The sequence below is a fragment of the Martes martes genome (genome assembly GCF_963455335.1).
Source record: "Martes martes genome assembly, chromosome: 6".
Lineage (NCBI taxonomy): Eukaryota > Metazoa > Chordata > Mammalia > Carnivora > Mustelidae > Martes > Martes martes.
The window spans coordinates 42,605,404-42,629,943 of record NC_137893.1 but is presented as its reverse complement, the minus strand read 5'-3'; the positions used below and the strand labels follow the sequence as shown (position 1 = coordinate 42,629,943).

The window sequence follows — 24,540 nt, the reverse complement described above, 5'->3', positions numbered from 1 at the left end:
CCCTGGGCTTTTTGTGGTTAGCTGTGAAAGATCTTAAGAGGAAGAATTTGCCTTTCTGTTGGAGAAAATTTCTTAACAGCCATCTAGAAATCAAACACTTGATCAAGAATTTTTCAGACTTTTAAAATTCGAAAATCCTTGCTTCAGTAATAAGATTTTAAGGGTTGACAAAAGTCACAGCGTCCCTGACTTACAGGAACACAATGGAATACCTGGACCTGAAGAACTACGATCGCACATCAATTACCATGCGTTGCTGTGGCAGTGATTCTTGGCTTGAGGGTGATGACAAGTGTGCCCATCTTAGGGAATTTATTCTGCCCCTCGCCCCATAATTGAGAATTACTCATCAAAGATTATCTCATTTTCTTCCGAATAAGGAAACCAGAGACAGAAACATTGAGTGCCTTTTCTGCAATTGACAGAGCTGGAATTTAAATCTGAATCTTCAAAGTCAAGTCCATTTTTCAGCCCTATTCCAATTATTTGAAAGGTATATAAAAGGTAATTTCTGTGGGTTTGTGGCCAGTAGTCCATGTTCAGAACACACCACAGATACTAAAGTGAACCAGTCAAGCAAGCATCTGTGGACAAAAACCCCTGTCCTAAGCTAACGAGGCATCTTGGCACAGAGTTTAGACCTCTAAATGAAAGGAGCCACAGTGTCTAATCTGCTTATCCCAAGTGTAACCTTACAAGTTTGCTATAGAAACAGATTTGTAAACTGGAGTTGATTGATAGCTGAAGGAATTTACTTTAGGCTGAAAAAAATTACTCTGATTTCCGAGTTAGGCTTTTGAGTTAAACAGTAATATATTAGCAGGTCAGCTCAGCTTTCATTGAGTTAAAAACCCAAGTAATAATATTAACATTTGATCACTTTAGTTCAAAGAGACTAGAGATTTGGAATCTAAATAATGCACTGTTTCCTGATTTTGCAGATCAGCTTTAGATGACATTTGAAGCTCTAGTCAAGAAACATAGCACAGCTCCACAGTCTTTGGGATGCTTCCTCAATAGCATAGTTTAACTTTTGAGGACAAGATTTGTCCACGCAGCAGTTATATGAGACTGTACAGTTAAAATGTAATTTCTTTTTTAGAGCAAGGATTGCCAGTCCTGAATTTGCGTCACATGAGGTCCTCCACGGTCATGTGTACACTTGGGGTAAAATCAGACAGCTGAATTGTTGAAGCTCATTTTGTAGCAAAAGATGTTGATAGTCGTGGTTTTTACAGTACTGATTTTCAGGCCTTAGTGTGCATAAGAATCAGCGGAAGTGTAGAAAACGTGTATTCCTTTGCCCTCTCCCCAGAGATTCTGAATCCCTTGAGAACCTGGCTGTGGAGCAGAAGGAATCTGCATTGAACAAGCACTCCATCACATTTGGACATGTAATCAGTCCAAAGGACCACACTTTGAGAAACACTGTTCGAGAAAATAAAGGGGAATAAGAATAGAGTATGCAAAATTGAGGGAAAAAATGAAACCATCAAAGGAAAAGAAAAGGCTTTATTGGTGGAGAAGCTAGATGGCTTGAGGGAAGTGATCTCAGATTGGTTCTGAAATGAAACAAGGTCCTCCACTGTTAGTAGCGAGCAGTGGCTTTTTTAATAGACAAAAAAGATCTGAAAATTTATTTTAAGTTTTTCTTTATCAAACATTTGGGGTGTTGTACTATTTTCTGCTAGAAAATGAACAGGTAGCTAAGAAATGTTACTTTAAAAACTCAGAAATAGCTAATCACACTTAATTTGACAACTTTTTTCTTTTAAAAAGAAACAAATAAGATACGATACATAAAACTTAAAAAGTAGTGCATCATAAGGTATGTATGTATTTTAGTTTACTAAAGTTGTTTCTAACCATATGATATAATTTAATTTATTCATTTTGACATACATGAAAGAGCATAGTTCCCACAAAGGGCACTATAACTTCTAAGTGCTGCCCTACCTGAACCAGTTCGTCAGTAGAGAAACTATTGTTCCCTAAGGCCTAAGGTCATGAAACTATCCGTGTATGGCCATTATCTTGTTCATCCATTCAAAAAAGGTTTTTTTAAATGCTTGCCATGTGGAACCACTAATCTAATTACAAAGATGACCCTGGTTGTTACCTACACTGAATTTTGGTCAAGTGAGAGATTAAGGTGGCCAAGTAGGCAGTTAGAATACAGAGTAAGAAGTGCCATGGTGAGTGAGGTCTCAGGTGCTAAGGAGCTAACAGGCTGGACAGTGAACCTTCAATGAGGAGGTCAAGCAGTTTCTCAAAGAAAGTAGCATCTAACATGAAATGTCAGGGCTTGGGAGGAATTATGCATATTTTTGGTTTCTGTTTCACTTGTTACCGTATCAGATGCTGTGTTGTGTCGTCTTTGAAGAAGATAATCTCTGTGAGTATGGTTTCTTGGTTAGCTTTTTTGTTTCCTTCTAGTCTTCATCGATACATTTGCAGGTTTGAATTTTTGAAGCTGATTAATGAAAATGCCTGTTTAAAGCCTGAGAACTCATTATTTAGAGGATTTTTGCATTAGCCATGGATTGGCCAGTTTCTCCTTATTGCCTGTTCTCAATCAGACATTTATATAATCAGTACTTAACCAGGAATTATTGGCTTTCTGCATGATGAAGCAGAACACTCATTGCCCTCAAGGATGATTGTTTTTAATGATTGCTAAATGATTCCCTTTCTTAGTTAAGGAAACTCTTTTTTTTTTTCTTATGACAACCCATAAAGCTTTTAACACATTATCACAAGCCTTTTTTGAATCATTTACCTGATGGTGATAAAAAAAAAAACCACTTAATCAGGTTGCTTAAAGTTAAATAGCTCTTTTTCAGCATTAATGTGACCTATCCTAATGCGCTTTTTCCTTTGTCTTTAGTGGGGTGGCTTTCACACTTTTTAATTCTGACACTTTTTTTCAATTTTATTCTATTTCTTTTAAAGCTAAATGCTAAATGGGATCTGCCAGAATTCAAAAGCATTGTCACACTGTCTCTAGTTCCTCTCTCCTCATTCTCTTTTTAACTGATTTGGGTTTTGCACTCTATTAATAGACTACTTTGATTAAGGTCACTGGTGACCTTGATGTTCCTAAATCTAATGGTCAGTTCTACGCCTTCATTTGTGTTAACCTGTTATCAGCATTAACACAGTTCATCACCCCTTCCCTTAATGACTTTCAGGACCCAGACTCCGTTTTTCTCCTACCTGGCTGCATGCTCCTTCTCAGTCTTCTCTAGTAGTTTCTCTTCTCCCTGATACCTTAACATTACAGTGTGCTAGGGCTTACTCGAAAGCCCACTTTTCTTATGACTGCAAGTCTGTTACTCCATGTACCCATTTAAAGTCTCCACTTACATACCCAAAATACATTTCAGGGGTAACACGTTCGAAACTGAACGCCTGATCTTCCCTTTAAACTTAAAATCTTTCAGTGGTCTTTTTATCCTTCTCATTGTTGAAAACCAAAATCTTGGGTTCTGCCTTCAAAATGTATCAAGAATCAAACCTCCTCTTGCCACCTTCCCTCACTGGTACCACCACTATCCAAGTCACTGTTCTTTTACCTGGAAAATTGCAGAATTGGTTTCCCTGGCTTCCATACATGTTCCCCTACAGGTTTTTCTCAAAACAGCTGTTAGCTCAGTCCTAAAATACATGTCACTCCTTAGCTCAAAAGTCTCCATTAACTCCCCGTTTTACTCAGAGTAAAAGCCACAGTCTGTACTGTAATGACCCTACATGATCTAGCCCTTCACTGCCTCTCTTATTTCATTTCCTACTGCTTGGTCGTCTCTCTTTCCACTTCAGGCACCTTGGCTGCCGTGTTCTTGAACATGCAGACATACACTCAGTGTAGGACCTTTGCAGGCATTGTTTTCTCTGCCAGGTATTTATATGGCTGACTCTCTCACCTCCTTCACGTGTTTGGTCAAATGTCATCTTCTCAGTGAGGCCTAGTAATCATTTTAAAATTGAAACCCATCTACTCCTCTCCCAACTTCCCCCCCTTAATTCTGCTCAATACTTTTATGTAATACCAATTTTTAGCATATATATATATATAGTAATATGAGGTAGATAGATACTGTTTGTTGTCTGTGCCCTACCCCTACACCTCCCCCTCAACCCTTTGCTAGAATATGAGTTTCATGAAGACAGGGGTCTTCATGAGATGAATCCCAAATGCCCAGAACAGTGCCTGGTGTGTAGTAGGCATCTAGTAAGTGTTCACTGAAGGGAGGAGGGAAGGAAAGATGGAAGGGTTTTATGACTTACTAATTGTTAAAACCCATTTTGAAAACTCAGTTTGAAAAATGCTGATCTAGTGGCTAGACTCAATCCTTAATTTTGTATTTGGGGTGCTAGTATATATTAACAAGCTTTCGGGGATAAAATTTTCATTTTTTAGTTTTTAGTTAGTTTTGTTCAGTTAAGTTTGGTTTCTCCAAAGTGCTGGTTGGAGTCATTCTAATAATAATCTAAACGAAAACATAACAGTGCTTTTCAGATACTGCCATTTGTGTTTCATAACTTTGAAGGCCCTCATTTACCATTTGCAATTTGTACTTTTCAGATTTTTTTCCAGGCACCAACAGGTATTAAGTCATACTGTATTTGATGTTACACAATTTTGGATTTTTGTGGAATTTGGTTGGTTTTTGTTGTGGCAGTTACATGTTTTGCATCTAATAGTCTACCATCTTGTAGACTGTATCTTGAGGTGCGGTACATGGATGCCAAGGCAGACTTGGTTCAGATCAGTTTGTATTTAGGTTCTTTCTAATTCTTCACTGTTAACAGTAGTCACCAAGGCTGAATGCTTTGATACGTTTGTATAACTATTTCCACAGAGTACATACATACATACAGACAGACTTTCTGGGTCTAAAATAACAGTATTTTTCCAAGGTACACTTGTGCCAGCAATATATCAGTATTTGTTTCCCCACATTCTTGCTGATCCTAGATATTACAAGGGTTAAATATCTTCATTTTCTTCTAGTATCTTAAAATTGATGGGCTGCTTCTTTCCCCACCCCCATGTCATACGTGCATTTTTATTCTCTCTGAAATAGATGTAATAAAAGGTGTAGTAATCTGTTTTTCTCAAACTAGTTATTTCCAGTACATCCTATCCCATGATTAGAAATGCTATGGGATCAAATTCCCATATATTCCTCAAGCTCTTTATAGACTCTTATTCTCACTATTGCCTGTCCATTCCTACAAAGTACTGTCTGATTTTAATCACTGTATCTTACACCTTTTGATAAATTCATAGCCCTACTACACACACTGAAGTATATACACATTGTTCCCCCTTTTTAGGAATGATTATTTTTGCAGATATGTTTTAGAATAATTTTGTTGGGTTTTAAAGAAATACCCAGTGGAATTTTGTTTCAAAATGTATTAAAGGTATAGATTAATTTGGAATGAATTTGTTTCTGTACAGTATTGGGGGTTAGAACTTAAAAATGTCCATTTATTCAGGGCTTTCTTTTTGTTATATGTCTTATGTAGTTGTTGTAAAGTACATTGCTGTGTTTATATAGTTTTTGTTGCCATTTTGAGCATGCCCCTTTTTCCATTACATAGTTCTGTATCAAATGCATTACATTTATATGTGAGGCCCTGACACAGGTGTATGTGTATACATGTCCTACACCCATGCATCCTTCACAGTCTTTAATACTTAGTTCTTTTAGATTTCCTAACCTTACAGTCACATTGTGTGCAAATAATAGATTTTATTTATTTATTTGACAGACAGAGATCACAAGTAGGCAGAGAAGCAGGCAGAGAGAGAGGAGGAAGCAGGCTCCCCGCTGAGCAGAGAGCCCGATGCGGGCCTTGATCCCAGGACCCTGAGATCATGACCTGAGCCGAAGGCAGAGGCTTTAACCCACTGAGCCACCCAGGCGCCCATGTGTGCAAATAATAAATGACATCTTCCTTTCTAATGGTTGTACCACTTCTTTTTTCTTAATTTGTTGTAGCAACTAGACTCTAGAATGATGTTAGATAATAGTGATGATAGGCAGGTTTATGCTGATTTTGTATATGTATAATTAGATTGAAAAAATTTAATTGATGATTTTATTGTGTTGATCACATTATTAGCTCTAATTAGCCTTACTTCAAGTCTTGTTTAATATTAAACCAAAGAGTACTTGGATAAGTTTAAGATCTTTTGCTACTCTGGAAACTACGAGACCATTGTCTTTGGCTAATAATAAAAAGAGTAATAACTTTCTGAATTCCTAGAAGTTTACATCTGAAGTGAAGGATCTACCCCATCCAAGCAAATGCCACATTAAAAGTTATGACTATAAAGTTTGATTTCAAAATTATATGACATAATGCCATTATTTTCTTGCGCTCTGAGAGTGGAGTAATAGGCTGGGCTTTGCCTACCTCAATACTCCGTTTTCTAAGCTGCAAACAGATGCCAGGTGGGGCTGCCTGCAGCCTGGGCCGCTAGTTCTCAGGTTGCTGCCCCTCCCAGCAAGCCTGTGCCAGTGGTTCCTTGGACGTGGAAAATGCTGATCTTGGCTATTTGAGTAGGGCTAAAGGTTAGGTATAACAGATTGTTCAAGTGTATCTGACTTTGAGTTAACTCTCAACAATTTAATTCCATCTAGGCAACAAAAAGCCAAACATTTTAAATAATGTCGAATGTAATCAAGAATTAAATGTGTTGGCTTAATTTTCTTTGACCTGTTAGTTGCCTTTCATTCCCAGGTAAAGATGACTAATACTTTGGATAAATATTTTATTGTTGTGGAAGGAGGAAGAGAAGGTTTTGTACTTTTTCTTAAAACTGGGCAGTAGTTTACTTTTGTCCACCCCTACCTACCAGTTTCCATATTTATTGGCTGTTTGACATTTTTTTTTATTTTTAGGTTTGGGTTTAAATTTTAGTTGAAGCAACCAGCTTAATTTCTCAATAGTCTTATTAGTCTACTTAGCTTTACATCTTCTTTTTTTTTTTTTTTTAAAGATTTTATTTATTTGACAGAGGAAGGCAGCAAGAGAGGGAACACAAGCAGGGGGAGTGGAAGATGGAGAGCAGGCTTCCCGCCAAGCAGGGAGCCCAACGCGGGGCTCGATCTTAGGACCCTGGGATCGTGACCTGAGCTGAAGGCAGACATTTAATCACTAAGCCACCCAGGCGTCCCTTACTATCTTTTAGCTAACTTAGTAATATTAGTATTTTTCCCAGGTTTTTTATTATGAAAAATGTCAAACCTAAGGTGGTTATCTTGTAGAATGGCCCACATTCTGGATTTGTCTGAGTGTTCCTTCATGATTAATATAAGAACTTACAATCATCATAGTCTTCATTACTTAGGTCCATTTGCTGAGAATAATTTTTATACTTGTGTCATGGCACTTAATGGTTACTAATATTGACCTAATTCCATTTCATTCTGTTACTGAATATGATCTTAGTGGAGATATCCTATAAGTAATGATTCTGAGAACGGGATCCTAATTTTAGAAGAACTGTGTTCTCTCCATTTCTAACAAAGATCTCCTCTGTGGCCTTAAATGAGTTATACAACCATTCCACCTGTGCTATATAAAACACAGAGAATTGCTTACCTCTTTTAAAGTTTAGTGGATTTACTGACTGATGTTCATAAACCCCATAAAAGATGTAAAATATAGCTAAAATGGTAATAATTAGAGAAATTATTGTGATTTTTTTTTAATCCTTTCAAACAAACTTTCATGTAGCCTGTGTGTTGTATCCTCAGCAGACATTCTGTCTCATACTTAGAGCTGAAGGTAAGGGACACTAACCTTAAATGCCTACTAGGTGGTAAGCACTGTGCTAGAGTCTTCAAATGCATCTTCTCACTTAATTTTTAAGCCTCTGTCTAACCTGTGAGATACGTGAATTCTTATTTCCATTTTATAGACAAGGAAACCAAGGGTCAGAGGAGTTTAGTAGCTTGCTCCGTATTACAAACGTAATGTACGTGCTGCCCTCAGGCTGTGAGCACGGAGCTCTGTACATTTTCTAAGTTGGGTTTCATCATGAGAACTTTTCTAAATACTTCTGAAATGTCACATATGTTGAAGAAGATCTCTTCCCCCAAATTTGGTAGCTACTAGTGAAGAATTTACACCATTGAAACATTTAATATGCAGACAGTGTTTTTTAAGTATATTAATTTTCCAGTTACAGTATATCTCCTGTCACTGATTCTGTTCCAGGATGTTGGCAAAGGACGAACTGATGACCATACTTCAGAAATGTTTCCAGGTTTTTAAGTCCTCTTCTGAAAAGCAGCTTGAGAACACAGCAAAGAGAATACAGGAGTTTCTGGCCCAGTTTCAGAGTCTTGATGGTGAGAATATAGTATCTTGCCAATTCTACTGGTTATGACAGTCATTTAAATAAAATAACGTGGAAAAATCCCACTTCCTGATGTTTCAGAGATGAAGAGATAAAGTAGTTCACAGTCAGTCAGCATACCAACCCTCAGAATGTCATATCCTGACCAGCACAAATAAGACAAATCGTTCTCTTCCAGATTTGGTTTAAAAAATAAAAGCATCAAATGGGCAGGGAAAAAAAAAATTCTTCCTCCAGACGGACAGTTTAGAGGACTTACCTTAAAAAAAAACAAAAAATCAAAAAGATTGGAGAGAGTAGCAGGGCATCATAATTAAGGACTCCTTTTAGATGTTTTTTTCTTAAGCATTTCATCAAGTTCTTTATAGATTTCAAAAACACTGCATAAATCATTTGTAAGCCTGAAAAATTAATAGCTGTGAACCACTTTCACAGCAATGAGGCTCATTGGTATGCTGATTACCAAAATATGCATGAGGTCGGCTTTAATCGGATTTATGAAAACTGGAGTCTTTCAGTCCTAAACGAACTGAGGCAGCCTGGCATTCCCCCAGTGTTGGAGTGTTATAGTTTCCTTGATTTTGCCTGACTGCCACGCCATCATTTCTGTTTGCTGAGTGCAGGCATAGCCTGATTGTGTATAGGTAATCAGGTTGTTTTCTAATGCAGCCAGACTTTTGTGTTCTCATAGGGCACCATGGATTGATCCTGACCATTCACTTTTCATGGGCTCTTGCTCTTTTCTGGCACTAAAGGATGGCATTCTTTTGGTAAAACAAACAAAACAAGTGTGCACCCTTTACTTCCCCCTAGAGGGAAATTGTAATTTGGGAGGTGAGGGAAAGAGGCAGCTTGGTATGTAAGCCCATAGATGAGACATGGCATGGTGAAAATACTTCGCTTGGAATGTCTGTATCAATCCTTTCTCTGTTTGGCAAGGGTTCCTTTGTCTTGAGAATCCTTTGGATTAAAGGAAACTGCTTTTGCTGAACTCCCTCCATATCTGTCCACAGCTGCAATGCTAGGTACCTGATGAGTGCTTAGTCAGTGGAAGACAAAGAGACAGTTCGCTTGCCTGGAGTGACCTGAGCAGCGAGAATGAGGAAGTACAGTAGTAAGAGGTTTGCTTCAGGTTCTTTGTAGGCGCTGCTCTTTTGCACTACAGCATGAGCCAAGCCATTTTTCAAATCATAAAATTTTAAAGGACTAGAAATTAGTATCATAGAGATCATTGAGTTTGGTTACAAACAGAAACTAAAGCCCAGGAAGAGGATGTAACTTGCTCTGGATCCCACAGGTAGCTAGTGCTAGCGCCCAGGCTAGAGCCCACCTCTCTTAAACCAACTCATTGTTTTGTTTTGTCTTTTTTTCTCTCATTCATAATTTAAATGCCCCTTAACCGTGGCCACTAGCACAGTGAGGGGACACCCTTAAGGACACAAATTAGGTAAAAGACTTAATATAAGTAAATTAGGTAAATTTCAGTCTTTTACAAAATTGGATTCAGATTTGTCTAAATTAAAACTTCAGATAGCACAGTAAATTAACAAGTTGGTGAAACAAATTCTGTGGCATACTAAATAATAAAGGAATGCAGCTTTTAGAAATGGGAAGGTTGGAGATTAAGATCATTACCATTCAAAAGGTAAAGAATTTTACAAGTTGGAGCAAAACCAGTGTCTTGAAGAAATATCTGTATTTCTTTATTCTCAAAATGACACATTGTTAATAATAAAGTGAAATTAAACTCCCCACATTGGACAAGTACAAATATTTGGCTATATGCTATTTCTGGTTCCTTAACACTTGCTACATTTTATAGTCTGGATTTAAAATTACATTTGGAGGGTTAAGTAGGTCAGAATGTCATATCAGATTTATTTTTAAGGCTCTGCTATGTGTTAATGAAATGGGACAAAGAATTTATTAGATATTTTAATCTTATATTGTATCTTTCTTGAACCAGAAATTACGCATCATGGCGAAATTGACTGAGAATGATGCAGATTCTGCAGTCACATCCTGTTGTCTTAGATTTGGTCCAAATAAGCCATGTGAGTGTGAGGTTCCTAAAACCTGCCCTTACAAGGAAAGGGTTTTTTAGAGCCTCATGCCCTCTAGAAGCACAACGACACCTTTTACCAGATACGGTTTTCTGTTCCTTTTGCCAAAGAACTATGGTGCACTTTGTTTTAGTAGATTATTTCAAGTCTTTTACACACTACCTCTTTCATACTCAAGTAGCCTTGTGTCAAAAATAGTGAATTGGAAGGTTGAGGCTGGGTTTGTCAGGGTGTGTGTTTGTGTTGTTTACAGTCTTGGCATAATCAAAGGAATACAGTTTAAATTTGTTTCTTAAAAAGCCATTTATAACAGCACAAAGAATTGGAGTTTTTTGCTCTTGGCTTGTGGGGTTTTGTATGTACCTTTGTTTTGCTTTCATTGTGGTCATGTTTTTAAAATCCAGTTGCTGGTTTGCTGAAGCCATCTCTGTGACATAATTATATAATATGTATTGACCTTCAGCTTCTGGGGGAAATCATTAATTTGATGTGACCTTGATGCCTTGCCACATTGGAAGAAAATAGATGAAACTTTATTTCCCTTGGAGTAGTAGAAATACTTGTTCTCTTTGACTTGAATAGATTTACCCTAGTTGCTATATATTGGTTTTCTATCAAAAATTAGAAGCCAAAGAAGAAGAAGATACTTCTGGGTCACAGCCAAAGGGACTTCAGAAGACAGACCTCTATCATCTTCAGAAGGTAACTTCTTCCAACTGCATCTTGGCACTCCTTTTTTTCCGTGTGTGCTCTAGATTAGCTCTGCCTAAATGTTTTTGTTTTTTATTTTTAAACCACAACCAGCAACAAAGCAGATTTTGTAACTCACTTATAAATTGAACATCCTGTTTATCTGGTCCATTGCCGTCCTCACTCTGTATTTATGAAGAGTGGAATTTACTAAAGGGGAATTTACTAGCCAACATAGGTGGGAACTGTTCCTTTAGCCTCAGAGAGAAAAAAAGAATCAACTACTAGTAAGGAAAAAATGGAAACACTCTTGCCAAAAGGAATCTAATTATTTATCTGAGGTATTTTTTTTTATTTGGTCAGAGAAACCCAAAAGAGCCTAATCCATTAATTTTAGATCCTTTTCTTGATTTTTTTAAATGCATATTCAGTAGAGAGTAGAAACTGAGCCACAGTATGTCCAACATAATCTTTTTCAGATATTTCTAAGTTTATGATCTTCTTTGTCAAAGCAAAGATCCTTCTTTGTACCATAATACCAAGTTATGTTAAATGTAGAGTACGCTTTCAGTGAAAGCAAGACAGAACACACTGAATTTATTCTATTTAGATGGACAAAGGCTAAGGCTGTTTTTGTTTCTTTTTCTTTTAAGTCTCTTCTTTCTTTTTATTTTTTAATAACATATAATATATTATTTGCCCCAGGGGTACAGGTCTGTGAATCATCAGTCTTATACATTTTACAGCACTCACCATAGCATATACCCTCCCCAGTGTCCATCACCCAGCCACCCCATCCCTCCCATCCCCCTCCCCTCCAGCAACCCTCAGTTTGTTTCCTGAGATTGAGAGTCTCCTATGGTTTGTCTCCCTCCCTGGTCCCATCTTGTTTCATTTTTCTCTCCCTCTTCCCCCCACAACCCCCTGCCCTGCCTCTCAAATTCCTCATATCAGAGAGATCATATGATAATTGTCTTCCTCTGAGTGTTAACTCTTTCTCTTAACTGAAGTAATGGGGTTGTGGATTGGGGGCACTCTACCATGATAGCAATAAAGTGAGCTATCCTTTTTCTCTTTCCCTGAAAATCTACTTGATACATATTTGAAGCAAGACACTTAGGAGGGATTCTTTCTAGACCTTAAAAATCAAAACCCATTTTGATCTGGTTCATTCTCTACACATTCTGTTTATGGACCTAGCACTCCCTGTGAGGAATTTTCTGTTGCAGAATCACCAGAAAGAATATATTCTTTCATTCATAGTCCTTATTGGAAATGAAGGAATTAAGAAGAACAAGTAAGAAGCAGACCAGGTTTGAAGTACTCAGAGAAAAAGTTGTCAACTTCATTGAAAGTCTGGTGAGGTGAGTCTGTTGCTCTTAAAAGCTAAAAGTCGGGCTATTTTCCCAACAACACTGGAGTGACAGCTGTCCGTAGCCAGACCAGGGCACTTTCTCCTAAATTAGAATAGTCTTTATTCTTTTCAGGTCCCTCTACACAGCTTAGAATTGTAATTTTGATTCATCTGTCATCCTTATTAAGATGTCTGATCAAATGACTAGTTCAGTCCCTTACTGCCAGTTCAAGAACACAATTCATATTTGATCTAGTTCATTAGGCTGGAGTGGGGGGTAGGATGGGGGTGAAAACAGAAAGTGAGTGTTTTTTCCCCTTTCTAGTAACAGAGTGCATTGCGCTTTATCCTTGTTCTGTCTTTGCTGGGAGAATGCTGGATCTGGGCCAAGTCCAGAAGACAGAGCAGGCTAGCCATAATGTCCTCTTTTATCCCGAGTAAAGGACTTGCATTCTAAGGAATAGCAGTGCATCTTATGAGGACTACCTTCATGTTGAGAAATGTACTCATAGTAATTTAGAAGTCCATTAGCTCTGCCTGTATTTTAAAATAGGATTCCTTTTTGGGAAACCCAGATCATTCTAATTCACAGATTTCCCAAAAGGCAGTTTTATGTAGGTGTGTGAAATTACCCACCTAAAAGCTGCCTTTCAAGCAGTTGGGACATGCTATAGGAAAAAGAGAAATGTGAAAAACAAAATGATTTAATAGTTAAAAAATAGGAAAAAACTTACTTGTCATTGCTGCTTCTGTGTTTTAACAGCAGTTCAAACAGCAGGCTAGGCACTGAATATAATCAAGTACTGAAAAGAACAGCTCAGTCACTGAAGACAGAGTAGTTTTCTGATAAATTACCTGTCTTCTTAAAAGTGAAAAGTTCCATTTCTAGGACAATGTGGGAACAGGGTCATTGTTCCTAATCATTGGAGAGAAATTACTAATGCCATGGAGGAGGTCCAGATGATCAACCAAATGTGACAAAAGGAAGGTTAAAATGAGAAATGTGTCATGTACGAGCGATGCAGTGCAATATACTGAACTGTGTCCTGGCCAGAATTGACCTTTTAGAACTCATACAGTTAACCTTGCCCTGCTGGGCTTTCCTGTTCTGGTAGTTTCTTGCCCAAGTATCTGGCTCCTTTCTTTTACCAACTTGTGACCATTGCGATTGCTGAAAAAAATTATAGTGTATTTTAGCATAATTTATAGGCCTGACATCTGGCCTATAATGTCAGGTTCCTTTCTGAATTCCCGCAAATCCCAAATTGAAGGCTCTGAAATCAGACAACCATTCCTTCTGCTCTTTGACCATGATCTTTCTCCTGTGTGTGACTTTTTAACCTTTCTGAGAAGTTACTGAAATAAAGGTGAGCATGACTGATTGTGCTGTGGTGTTAAATCATAGAGTTTTCCATACCAGGATTTACTATTTTATCAAGATTGACTCTCCCAGGCAGGAAGAGATTAGGATTGTAGCATGTTAGAGCTAAAACAGACCTAAGGAGTCATGTGGCAGCTAAAACCCAGAGAGAAGCTAGGACTTTGGGAAGGTCACGCAGTCCTGGTCTGGAGATGTCCAACAGAAGTGCCTCTCCATCTCTCCTGACTTTCTTCAAGGAGGCCACATCACATGTGTTTGAATAGAGCTTAGAGTCCTGGGGAAAAGATGTTCGTTAAAGATAAATATAAGCAATAGACTCCAAGAGCCGGGGTTCCCAGTTCACCATGAACAGCTCTTGATGAAACTCCTGAGAACAGAGAATAAAAGTGCTACTTTCTACATTACTGTTTTCATCAAAATGCAAGCTTCAGCTTTGCAGCCCTTGTTGATACTAAGTGGTCCCTCTACCCATTTCCTCAGAACCATCTCTCTTTTGTTTGTGAACTCTGATCTGAATCCAAAATGAGCACCATGCAGTGCTCTAGTGCTGGGCTCGTTGCTTACTTCTTCTCACAGCAGGTAAGCTGCAGGAGATCTCTGCTCATTTCCACATTTGCAGTTGGACACAAATTCTCATGTATGATGTTTTGTCACTGGTGGTGGCCAACTAATGTAGCAGCCAGTGTGAACAAAGCATAGGCAAATATTTTATTTTGCCTCTGATGGAGGTTCTTCGATGAGATCCAGAAAGTCCTTTTGCCTCAGGAATTACCTAAATTTCTAAACATTAAAGATGCTAAAGAGGGCAGAGAGTACAAATGTGAGATAATTTTTCTGAAGTTGACTCTGCTTGCCTTGTTTGATTTCCAGTCCTTATTGCATAGCAGGACTTCAATGGGGTCTTTTAATGACAGTCATTATAATGATTGGAAGAAACAGCCTGAGGTTGGTGTAGAAGAGTTTACGGTCAGAAATTACAAATGGGTAGCTAGCTGGCTAGGGAGGCAGTTGATGTTACAAAACCCATGTCATAGGCTACCGCTAAATTAACAAGTAATCTTGAGTAAGAGGTTAGCAGTACTTAAGGTAGAGAATGCTGAATCCTTAGGGCTAAGTCAAACCCATATGCTTTTTTGCAATGGGCTTTATTCTGCTTAACTCTAGGGATGGAGCAGCAGCATTTACAAGTGGAATGAGCAGGGGGCCAGGAGTTCTCTTGAGATGGGGAGGAGTGATGTACATGGTTAATACCTCTCCTCTTCCTCTCTTCCTCAAAGCCACTGACCACACAGGTGGAACAAGTATAGTGGGATTTTCTCCCAGGATGGGAAAAATCTAGGATCCATAGGAAGACGGTAATTTCCCTGGTGGCTGGGCTGAGGCAGCTGCTTTGTTCTGCCTGCACCTGGTGGGAAAAGGAGCTGACAGAAATCCATCATGTGGGCAAAATATTTAAAGCCCAGTACTGGACTAACCCCCAAATCTTTATGAAGGCATGTGAGTTAACTACTTTACTCAAGTTAGCGACATATTACTCTTACCTTTGGGTTGTGTTTGCTGAAGTTTCTCCCTTCCAGTTTGCTCCCTCCAGGCTACCCAAGAGTGATGTCGCTGTCATGGCACAGGCAAGCTCATAGGCTCATTAGACACTGAAAGTGAACTTTTTAATGCTTTATTTCCTAAGTTCAGATTTCATTAAAATTAGGTTGTCATCTGACTCATAAATTGGAGAAAAAACCCAAGTTACAGTGGTTTGTCTAACTGAAATTTTAATGATGAACAATTTGCTTGTTTTCCAGTATTCTAAAGCTAAAACTTATAGCCTTTTCTGCCTTCTTAAAGTAAAATTTAATTCTAACATACAAAAACCTTCCAGGTACCATTTCTGTGAAACAAATCGATTAAAACATTTTCCGTGATCCGAAAAGAATTTCCTAAATTCTTAATTCTAGGTCTGAGGCATGTTTTTAAACACTGTCGAGAGTTAAATGTCTGCTGTGGTAAGGAATGTGGCTATCTCAGTTTTCTAAATAATTACTTTAAGAAAGTATTCATTAATACTCAAGAAATTCTGGCTTTGGGGCGCCTGGGTGGCTCAGTGGGTTAAAGCCTCTGCCTTCGGCTCAGGTCATGATCCCAGGGTCCTGGGATCGAGTCCTGCATCAGGTTCTTTGCTCAGTGAGGAGCCTGCCTCCTCTCTCTCTCCCTGCCTCTCTGCCTACTAGTGATCTCTGTCAAATAAATAAATAAAATCTTTAAAAAAAGAAAAAAATTCTGGCTTTAAGGTTTTGAGCAGAAATGTGACTTAGGTGCATTCGTTCCTAAAGGTTTAACTGAGAACTAAAATACGGTTTCTTAAACTCAAGTGAATGTGAGTTTTAAAAATTACATGGAAGAGATACAATTCTGAGTGAACCTGTACTAACTTTGCTCTTTGACTTTTGTTTCATTTGTTTGTTTCTGGTTGTTGATTTTGCTTTTTAAGTTCGTTGCTCGGTCTTCCACAGAGGATTGACAAAGATGTTATACTGAACATAAACGTGTGCTTATCTAAAAGCGGATACCTCACTTTGGCTGTTTCAGAGAATACCTTCTGCCACCAGAGACACAGCCCCTGCATGAGGTGGTGTACTTCAGCGCCGCCCACACCCTGCGGGAGCATCTGAACGCGGCGCCAAGAATTGCCCTCCACACTGCGCTCAACAACCCTTATTATTATCTCAAGGTAAGAAGCAGATTCATCACTCTGGAAGTTTAGTTCACACCGCAGGCCTTATTTACCACAAAAATACTGTAAATTTGCAGTCCTAACGAACCTGTTTCAGGTTTGTTTTTTAAGATTTTATTTATTTGACAGACAGAGGTCACAAGTAGGCAAAGAGGGTGAAGAGGAAGCAGGCCCCCTGCTGAGCAGAGAGCCCAATGTGGGGCTCAATTCCAGGACCCTGGGATCATGACTTGAGCCGAAGGCAGAGGCTTTAACCCACTGAGCCACCCAGGCGCCCCTGTTTCAGGTTTTTTGGAAAAATTATTTAGACTTCATAAAATCTACAAAGAATGTTCCAGTGTACTGGTTTCCTATTCCAAAAAGGCACTCAAGCTAGCATGCTAAGCATTACAAGCTAATACTGAATAGGAAAATATAAGTCAGTGGTTTTCAATGATGGTGGTAGTGGAGAGCTTGAATAATTTTATATTTAAAGAACAAAATATTTTTATTATATAAACCACAAATTAAAATTCTTTTCTTTAATGGTAGGTCACAGAAGAGATCTAGTACGATTTTAGGAGTCTTTAGGAGGATATATTACAATCTCTGTGTGTATGTCTGTGTGAGACACTTTCTTAATAACCATGGATTCTGAATAAATTTAAAAAACACCGATTGTTGGGACCCCTGGCTGGCTCAGTCGGTGAAGTGATAACTCTTGATTTCCTCTCAGGTCGTGATCTGAGGGTTGTGAGTTGGGCTTCACACCCAGTGCAAGGTCTCCTTGAGGGTTTTCTCCCTCTCCCTCTGCCCACTGCTCCCCGCCCCACCACCAAATAAATCAGTCTTTAAAAGCAAACACACACTGATTGTTTTCGTAGGGATTATTTAGAATCTGCAGCATTTGACAACCTAGTCTTTTCTCGGAGAGCTAACTTACAGCCTTGGTAGTGATGTTGGTATTAATAGGGTGTAATTATTGCTATAATCACAAATGTTGGAGTGGCATTTTACTGAAAATCCCCAGGAAATCCATAAACTTTTTACGGAAACCAGAAATGCATTAGGGCCTCAGAAATTAATAGTGTATGATTAAAATAAAAAATTAATAATTTGCTTAAAATGAAAAATGGGCTTTTCTTCTGATCCCAGGTATTCTTCTAGTGATCAGGAGCTAAGGGGATTATAACGAAGACCTAATTCTAAATAAGAACTAGGTAACTATTGGGGGAGTAAACACAACTCACTAAATAAAGGAAACCAAAAGGACTTCATTTACTGGCTTACTAAATTAGTTTGGGGATTCATTAATGTCTGCTTCTGTTCCTGATCATCTCTAAAAAGTAGTCATCTAAGTTTACTGTTGTTTTTAGAATGAAGCACTGAAGAGTGAAGAAGGCTGCATTCCAAATGTTGCCCCAGACATCTGCATAGCATATAAACTGCACCTCGAGTGTAGCAGGCTAATCAACCTTGTGGACTGGTCAGAGGTAGGTCATGGCGAACAGAGTAAGCTATTTGTCTAACCATCGGTGACAGTTCTCCTAGGGTTCTTATACTTTTGGGACTTTGGAACTCATCTTTCATTTTTTTTTTCTTTTTTTAATGCCCTCTTCTTTTGTTTGGGAAGCATAAATCACCTCACACTGTAAAATCTCTTCTAGAAAAGCAGCTAACTGCTCAATAGTCTCACTCCAAGTCCCCTGCACTCTGATTCTACACTCCTCAACCAAGCCAATTCTGCATGCATGCCAGGTCAAAATAAGTACATGATCTAACCCCACAGTTAACAGTAAGCAAAAGCTAAACAGTTTAGGTTGGTTCTGTTTTTCCACAAAATAAAGGTGTATTATTAACTAGCTTTTCCTTTATCACAAAAAAGAAAAAAAATATCAGAGTAACTGTACAACAGATTTAGCAATCAGGAAGTACAATGAATACTTGGCAAAGCAAGGGAAGATTAAGATAAATAATTTCTTTCCATCCTCAGAAGAGTATTACAAAGTTAACTCTGTTGAAGGCCTTAACAGATGTCACCTTTAAAAAAATATGTGTAATTGACACCTTCTAAGAATGAGAAGTTTTGAGAATCTGAAATTTGGTAGAATATTTTTAAAATATGCCAGCTATCAGCTCCAGCAGCTTGACCTGGCTCCTTACAGAGTCATCAAGTGCAATAAAAAATATCTGGCAATGGTAGAGATTTTTGTTTTCTTCTGTCTCGTCTCTGAAAAGGCTTTTGCAACAGTTGTGACAGCTGCTGAAAAAATGGATGCAAGTTCTGTAACCTCAGAAGAAAGGAATGAAATTATCCAGTATCCTTTTAACAAACCAGTTCTGTAATGTCTGAGTATACATGGAGTATAAGTTTTATAGTTTCTCTAGACCAACAATAGATTTATAAAGACGTTTTCCAAACAGTCTTATTACTTGTTAATACTAAAACTAATACATATCATCCCAGAATAACTTGTTTCTAAATACCCATTCCAAATTTAATCTAAAATAAGACCAAATATAAAATATTTGGTCTAAAACTTCTATCAAGGTCATACTCCAGAATTCAGCAAAAATGTCCAAAACCTGTCATTTTAAAATTCTCTTTATTTTTCTAAGGTGATTATATACTTTTAGAAGTTAAAGGGGAAGCAGGTTTCATAGTGTTATGAAAAATTAGAATTAGGTAAGCATTAGGTACTTTACCATTCATGTCTTAATGAAAGTGGATTCTAATTACATTGATGTTTTCTAGTAAGGGTTTTAGTTTAATTTAGCATATGTATTTGAACTGTACTTCAGTTTAACAAAGCATGTTTTACCATTGAGATTTTAACTTCTTTATGTCAAAAAACGTAATGTGGTGAATTTCCTTAACCATAGCCTCCAGTGCTCGGTTTATTAGAGCTGTTTCTGAACTAGAACTTTTAGGATTTATAAAACCTACCAAACAGAAGACTGACCATGTGGCGAGGCTAACATGGGGAGGCTGCTAGAAAGCCAGTGAATGAAGCCAGAAATACCACATTAAGAGAGAAAAGGAGACCAGTCATATTTACATACCACCAGAAGACTGCTGGCAAGAAGCGTGTAATCCTTGTGTAATGTCTGATCAGAAAGTAGACTGTTAACCCCAAACAGGAATATATCAAGACACCTTTGGAGTACTTTAAAACCCAGCAAATGACATGCTTACATTGTAACTAAAACCTCTCCCACATTATCACTGTAATTTTCGTAGTCATTACTAAATTATAAATTGTTCTTGAGCATATACATAGTTTATAATGGTAATAAATTCCTTTATCCAGGTGTTACACTTGATTTACTATCCCTCATTCTTGCTGCCCCAGCTTCTTGGACTGGCATTCCTCACTTTAGTAAGTTGTGTAGTAAGTAAGATAAATATCCTACAGGTTGATTTCTCCTAGGTGACTATATAGGTTCTAAAACTGCCTCTGCTGCTCTATTGTTTTTAGCCTAAAAACTTAAAAAATCCCAAGCTCTTCAGCTTTATGCTTAAAGGCATAAATTATATTCTACTTTATATAATTATATATATGAATATATATATGAATATATATGAATTTATATATGAATATAATTCATAAATTATATTCTACTTTATTATATATATATATATTATTATATTCTACTTTAGGATAACCCATCATGGAGTTGTACAGCCTCTAAGACCTTTACAAATTACATCTCAATCTTAAAAAATCCAAATGAGGAAAAAGTAAAACCCAAATGAAATGACATCTGGATGGATCTCTTCATGACAAGAACTCATCAAGTTAGTGAAACAAAGATACCCCCAAGTGCATTATTTAATATTCTACTCCCATGAGAATGCTGGGATATATCTTTGAGTATTCACTAACTTACCAAAATTATCATGCAGATATGACCACAAGGAAAACATCCAAATTCATTAAGAATTTGGGTCACAAACATTAGTACTATGGGTCGCAAACATTAGTACTATGTAATTGTAGGCCTTTTTGTGTGTGTGCTTTGAGGACAGATTTAATGTATAATTAATTATTTTAAAATTTATTATGAAGAAATTTGATAGCTTAAACCTCAATTCCAGAGTGTAAAGGACATATATAGTATAGAGCATCTTTGTCCTCTGGCAACATGATGGGCTGAGACAACATTAATGGTTAATTGCTGCTTTCCCCTCTTCCTGCTCCAAAAACAAATTGTCAGATGTGGCCAGGCTCAAAAAGAGGGAAATCCCAAGGTACCAGAAATAAAGAACTGCATGCCAGAACAGAAAGCATCTAGCCCTGTAGAGCTCTGAGAAAGACAGTTACCAAAACAGCATTACTCTGAGCTAAATATCTTCTCATCTTCATCTAAAAGATGCCAGGATTTCTTACTGAGCAGTAAATACATGTACATATGTACACAAAGAGCTGTCAGCTTTGAAATAAAGGAGTTTATGATATGCAAACACAAACATCACCACCATATAGGAAGAAACTGGACAAATAGAGGCTTTTGACACTTTGGAATCCATGTGTTAAAGGCCTCTGCCAAATGGGTGTGATTATAACAGAGAATCCATTTCTATTCTGTGAAGTCTCCATGACTTATCTTCACAGCAACTCGCTCCGTATTTTTTTTTTCAATATACTATAGTCCTTCCCCTCCAGTCAAGTGTCCTCTCACGTGTTTCATTTTTGATTAACAGTTGATAAAATCTGGGGAAAAGAACGTATAAGTGACTTAGAGCATCTTCCATCTGTTGCCTATTTAAGTGAGGCATTCGGCGATGGGTTTTCCAATATTCGTGCTTGTTAATATGAAGACACCATCAATGTCTACAATGTGATTTCTTCCAGCTTTCAAATGGTACCCTGTAGGCACCAGAGAAAACTGTGATTAGAAACTATGAATTTGGGGTGCCTGGGTGGCTCAGTGGGTTAAAGTCTCTGCCTCCGGCTCAGGTCATGATCCCAGGGTCCTGGGATCAAGCCCTGCATCAGGCTTTCTGCTCAGCCGGAGCCTGCTTCCCTTCTCTCTCCGCCTGCCTCTCTGCCTACTTGTGATCTCTGTCTGTCAAATAACTAATAAAATCTTTAAAAAAAAACCCAAAACTATGAATTTCAGCAAGACTTGTATAGCAAATTGCTTACACAGTTAAGAGTCAGAGGAACTGGCCTCCTACAGACCAGATTGATCTCTGAGGCACGCCAAGTAGTAGTAGCCCTGCTGGCACTTAGTTGAATTCATGCTCCCAAAATGCATATCATATAGTGAACCACTTTTTCTTACTAAAGATTAGGTAAGAGAGCAGGATAGAAACTGTTCTGTTTTTATAGCGAATACCCAAAAAAGCTACAAAATTAAAGGCCATGAAGCCCATTTGTTGTGACCATTATGGAGCACAAACCCCTCAAAGCCAGCCCTGTTTTAAGATTCACCTCAATTCTGTGTCTGTTTCTTAATACTCAACATCCAAACCTCTTGCAAAATACTTTACAAATGGGATATTCTGATCCACTAAATCTCTGTTCAATGAAATACTAGTCTGAAAACCCTGAAGTAATTTGAAATTCATTCAGAAACTATTTACTGAGCACATACCATGCTTGAGGCACTATTCCAGGCACTGTTCACTTCCATGAACAAAGATCTTTGCCCTCATTGCATTCTAGCAGAGAGAGCAGAACGGATGATTATATAGTATGCTACGGGGGAAGAAAAAAAAAAGAAAAAAAACAGGATATCATGCTACAGTTTAAACAGTGGTCACAGCAGGTGTCATCGAGGTAAGTTTTTGAAGAACTCAAAAGTTGACAAAAGATTTACCCATGAAGTTTTATTACAGGAGAAATGCACTGTAAGTGATAGAACAGCAGTAACAAAGGTCTTTAGGCAGGAGTATCAAGCTATATGGGAGGATTGGCAGAGGTGGCCAGTGTGGGATAGGCACGGTGAGCAGGTGAGACTAGAATTAAATAAAGTGGGGTGGAGTACATGTTACTTAGGGCCCTGTAGACCACTAAGTCTTTTTTTTTTTAATCTTTTTTTCTTAGATTTTATTTATTTATTTGTCAGAGAGAGAGAGAGCGTGCACACAAGCAGGCAGAGGCAGAGAGAGAAGCAGACTCCCTGCTGAGCAAGGACCCCCCCCCCCCATGTGGGACTCGATCCCAGGACCCTGGGATCATGACCTGAGCCGAAGGCAGCGGCTTAACCAACTGAGCCACCCAGGTGCCCCCGCTAAGTCTTTTTTACTTAAGAAGCCCTCTCAGTAAAAGACTTAGACCTTTAAACAATCACTCTGCTATGAGAACAGACTGGGTGGGATATCCCAGGTGATGAGGAGATACAGATGAAACAAGGACCAATTAGGCAATCACTGAATAGGACATGATCTTATAATAAAGATGGTGAGACTTCAGATGGAACCAAGATTAGATGGACTGTTTTTTGGCTGAGAAACTAGAATAGAGATGCCATTAACTGATTGGGGATGATGATCAGGATGGACAGTTTAAGAGGCAAAAATAAGTTTGGTTTTAGACCCAAGTTCTGAGACCTCTGTTAGATATCCAAGTGGAAATGTCTCCATAGAGAGGTGAATATAATCTTATATCTCTACGATTAGATATGATCACCAAACTGAGTATGAACAGAGGAGGCAAGGAGCCCAAGGCCAAACTCTGGGACACATACGTTTTAACGCTTGGAAAAATGAGAGCAGGGAAAAGGAAAAACAGTTACATAGAAGAACCAGATAGACCAAGAAGGAGCAGCCAATATATTGGAGGAAAATCAGGCAAGTGTGGTGGTATCTTGCAAGCCAACTGAAGAGTGTTTCAAGGTCAAATGTAGATTTAGCAATGTGTAAAACATTTGTGGTTAATAGAATAGTGGAGAAATGTCTGATAGGGAACAGGTATCAGATGACCTAACAAATGTCCAAACTATCACTAGTCCTGGAAAAGGTATACGTTGTGTGATGTAAATGAAGACCATAACACTGGATGTACTCTTACAAAAAGGTTTAAATAAAAACATTAGACCTAACTTTTAGTTATTATAGGGAGCTCAGAGTGATGTAAGTTGAATTACTGACATCACAAACATTCAAGAAACTCACAGTCTTGATCAAATCCTGCTTCAGGGAGAATAAAAAGCTGCAAATGACATTTGGGGAACAAATGGGAAAAATCTAAATATGGACTGGTTATTAAATTAGGTATTTTAAGTGGAATAATGGTATCGATATAAGAAAACCACCTTATTCTTAGATGAATCATGTGCACTTTGAAAGTTTAAAATATATACATATGAAATAAATATGGCAAAACAGTTTTTCACTTTAAGTGGATCACTGGATTGTCCTATGAATTTTTTCCCCTAATAAAAGATGGTGAAAAAAGGCAACAGAGGAAGGTAAGAAAATTCTTGACTTTTGCTGTAAAGGTTATAGGGCAGAAAAATAGAGTAGTAACTAGTAGAGGGATCACAGGATCAAGATTTTTTTTTTTAAGACTTATTTTAGAGTGAGCAAGCACAGGGAGGAGCAGAGAAGAGAAACTCTAGCAGACTCCTCACCGAGCTCAGAGCCTGACTCAGGGTTTAATCTCAAGACCCCAAGATCATGACCTGAACTGAAACCAAGACATTAACCAACGTGTACCACCCAGAGACCCCTCAAGAGATTTTTTTTTTTTATTTTTTAAGATTTTACTTATTTGACAGAGCCAGAAAGCACAAGTGGAAGGAATGGCAGAGGAAGAGGGAGAAGCAGGCTCCCCACTGAGCAGGGCACCCAACCCGGGCCTGGGATCATGACCTGAGCTGCAGGCAGACACTGAAGTATCTGAGCCACCCAGGCACCCCTCAGGAGATTTTTAAAATAGCATGTTTACTATGCTTTGGGTAATGATCTAGTAGAAAATAGATGAGTATAGAGAAAACACTGTCTTTGAAAGATAC

At 38.1% G+C, this 24,540-nt stretch overlaps 1 protein-coding gene across 1 annotated transcript in view; it reads left to right on the top strand.

Annotated features, from left to right (window-relative positions):
* The window catches only part of ORC3 (origin recognition complex subunit 3), a 61,803-nt gene extending 41,905 nt beyond the window's left edge, over positions 1-19,898 (top strand). Inside the window, exons 14-20 of the mRNA XM_080805767.1 lie at positions 8,239-8,372; positions 11,069-11,145; positions 12,397-12,497; positions 16,452-16,593; positions 17,952-18,068; positions 18,814-18,893; positions 19,466-19,898. Coding sequence (XP_080661893.1) covers positions 8,239-8,372; positions 11,069-11,145; positions 12,397-12,497; positions 16,452-16,593; positions 17,952-18,068; positions 18,814-18,893; positions 19,466-19,571 — 757 coding nt within the window. The 3' untranslated portion in view covers positions 19,572-19,898. The remainder of the gene's footprint in view (positions 1-8,238; positions 8,373-11,068; positions 11,146-12,396; positions 12,498-16,451; positions 16,594-17,951; positions 18,069-18,813; positions 18,894-19,465) is intronic.
* Positions 19,899-24,540: the final 4,642 nt, after the last annotated feature.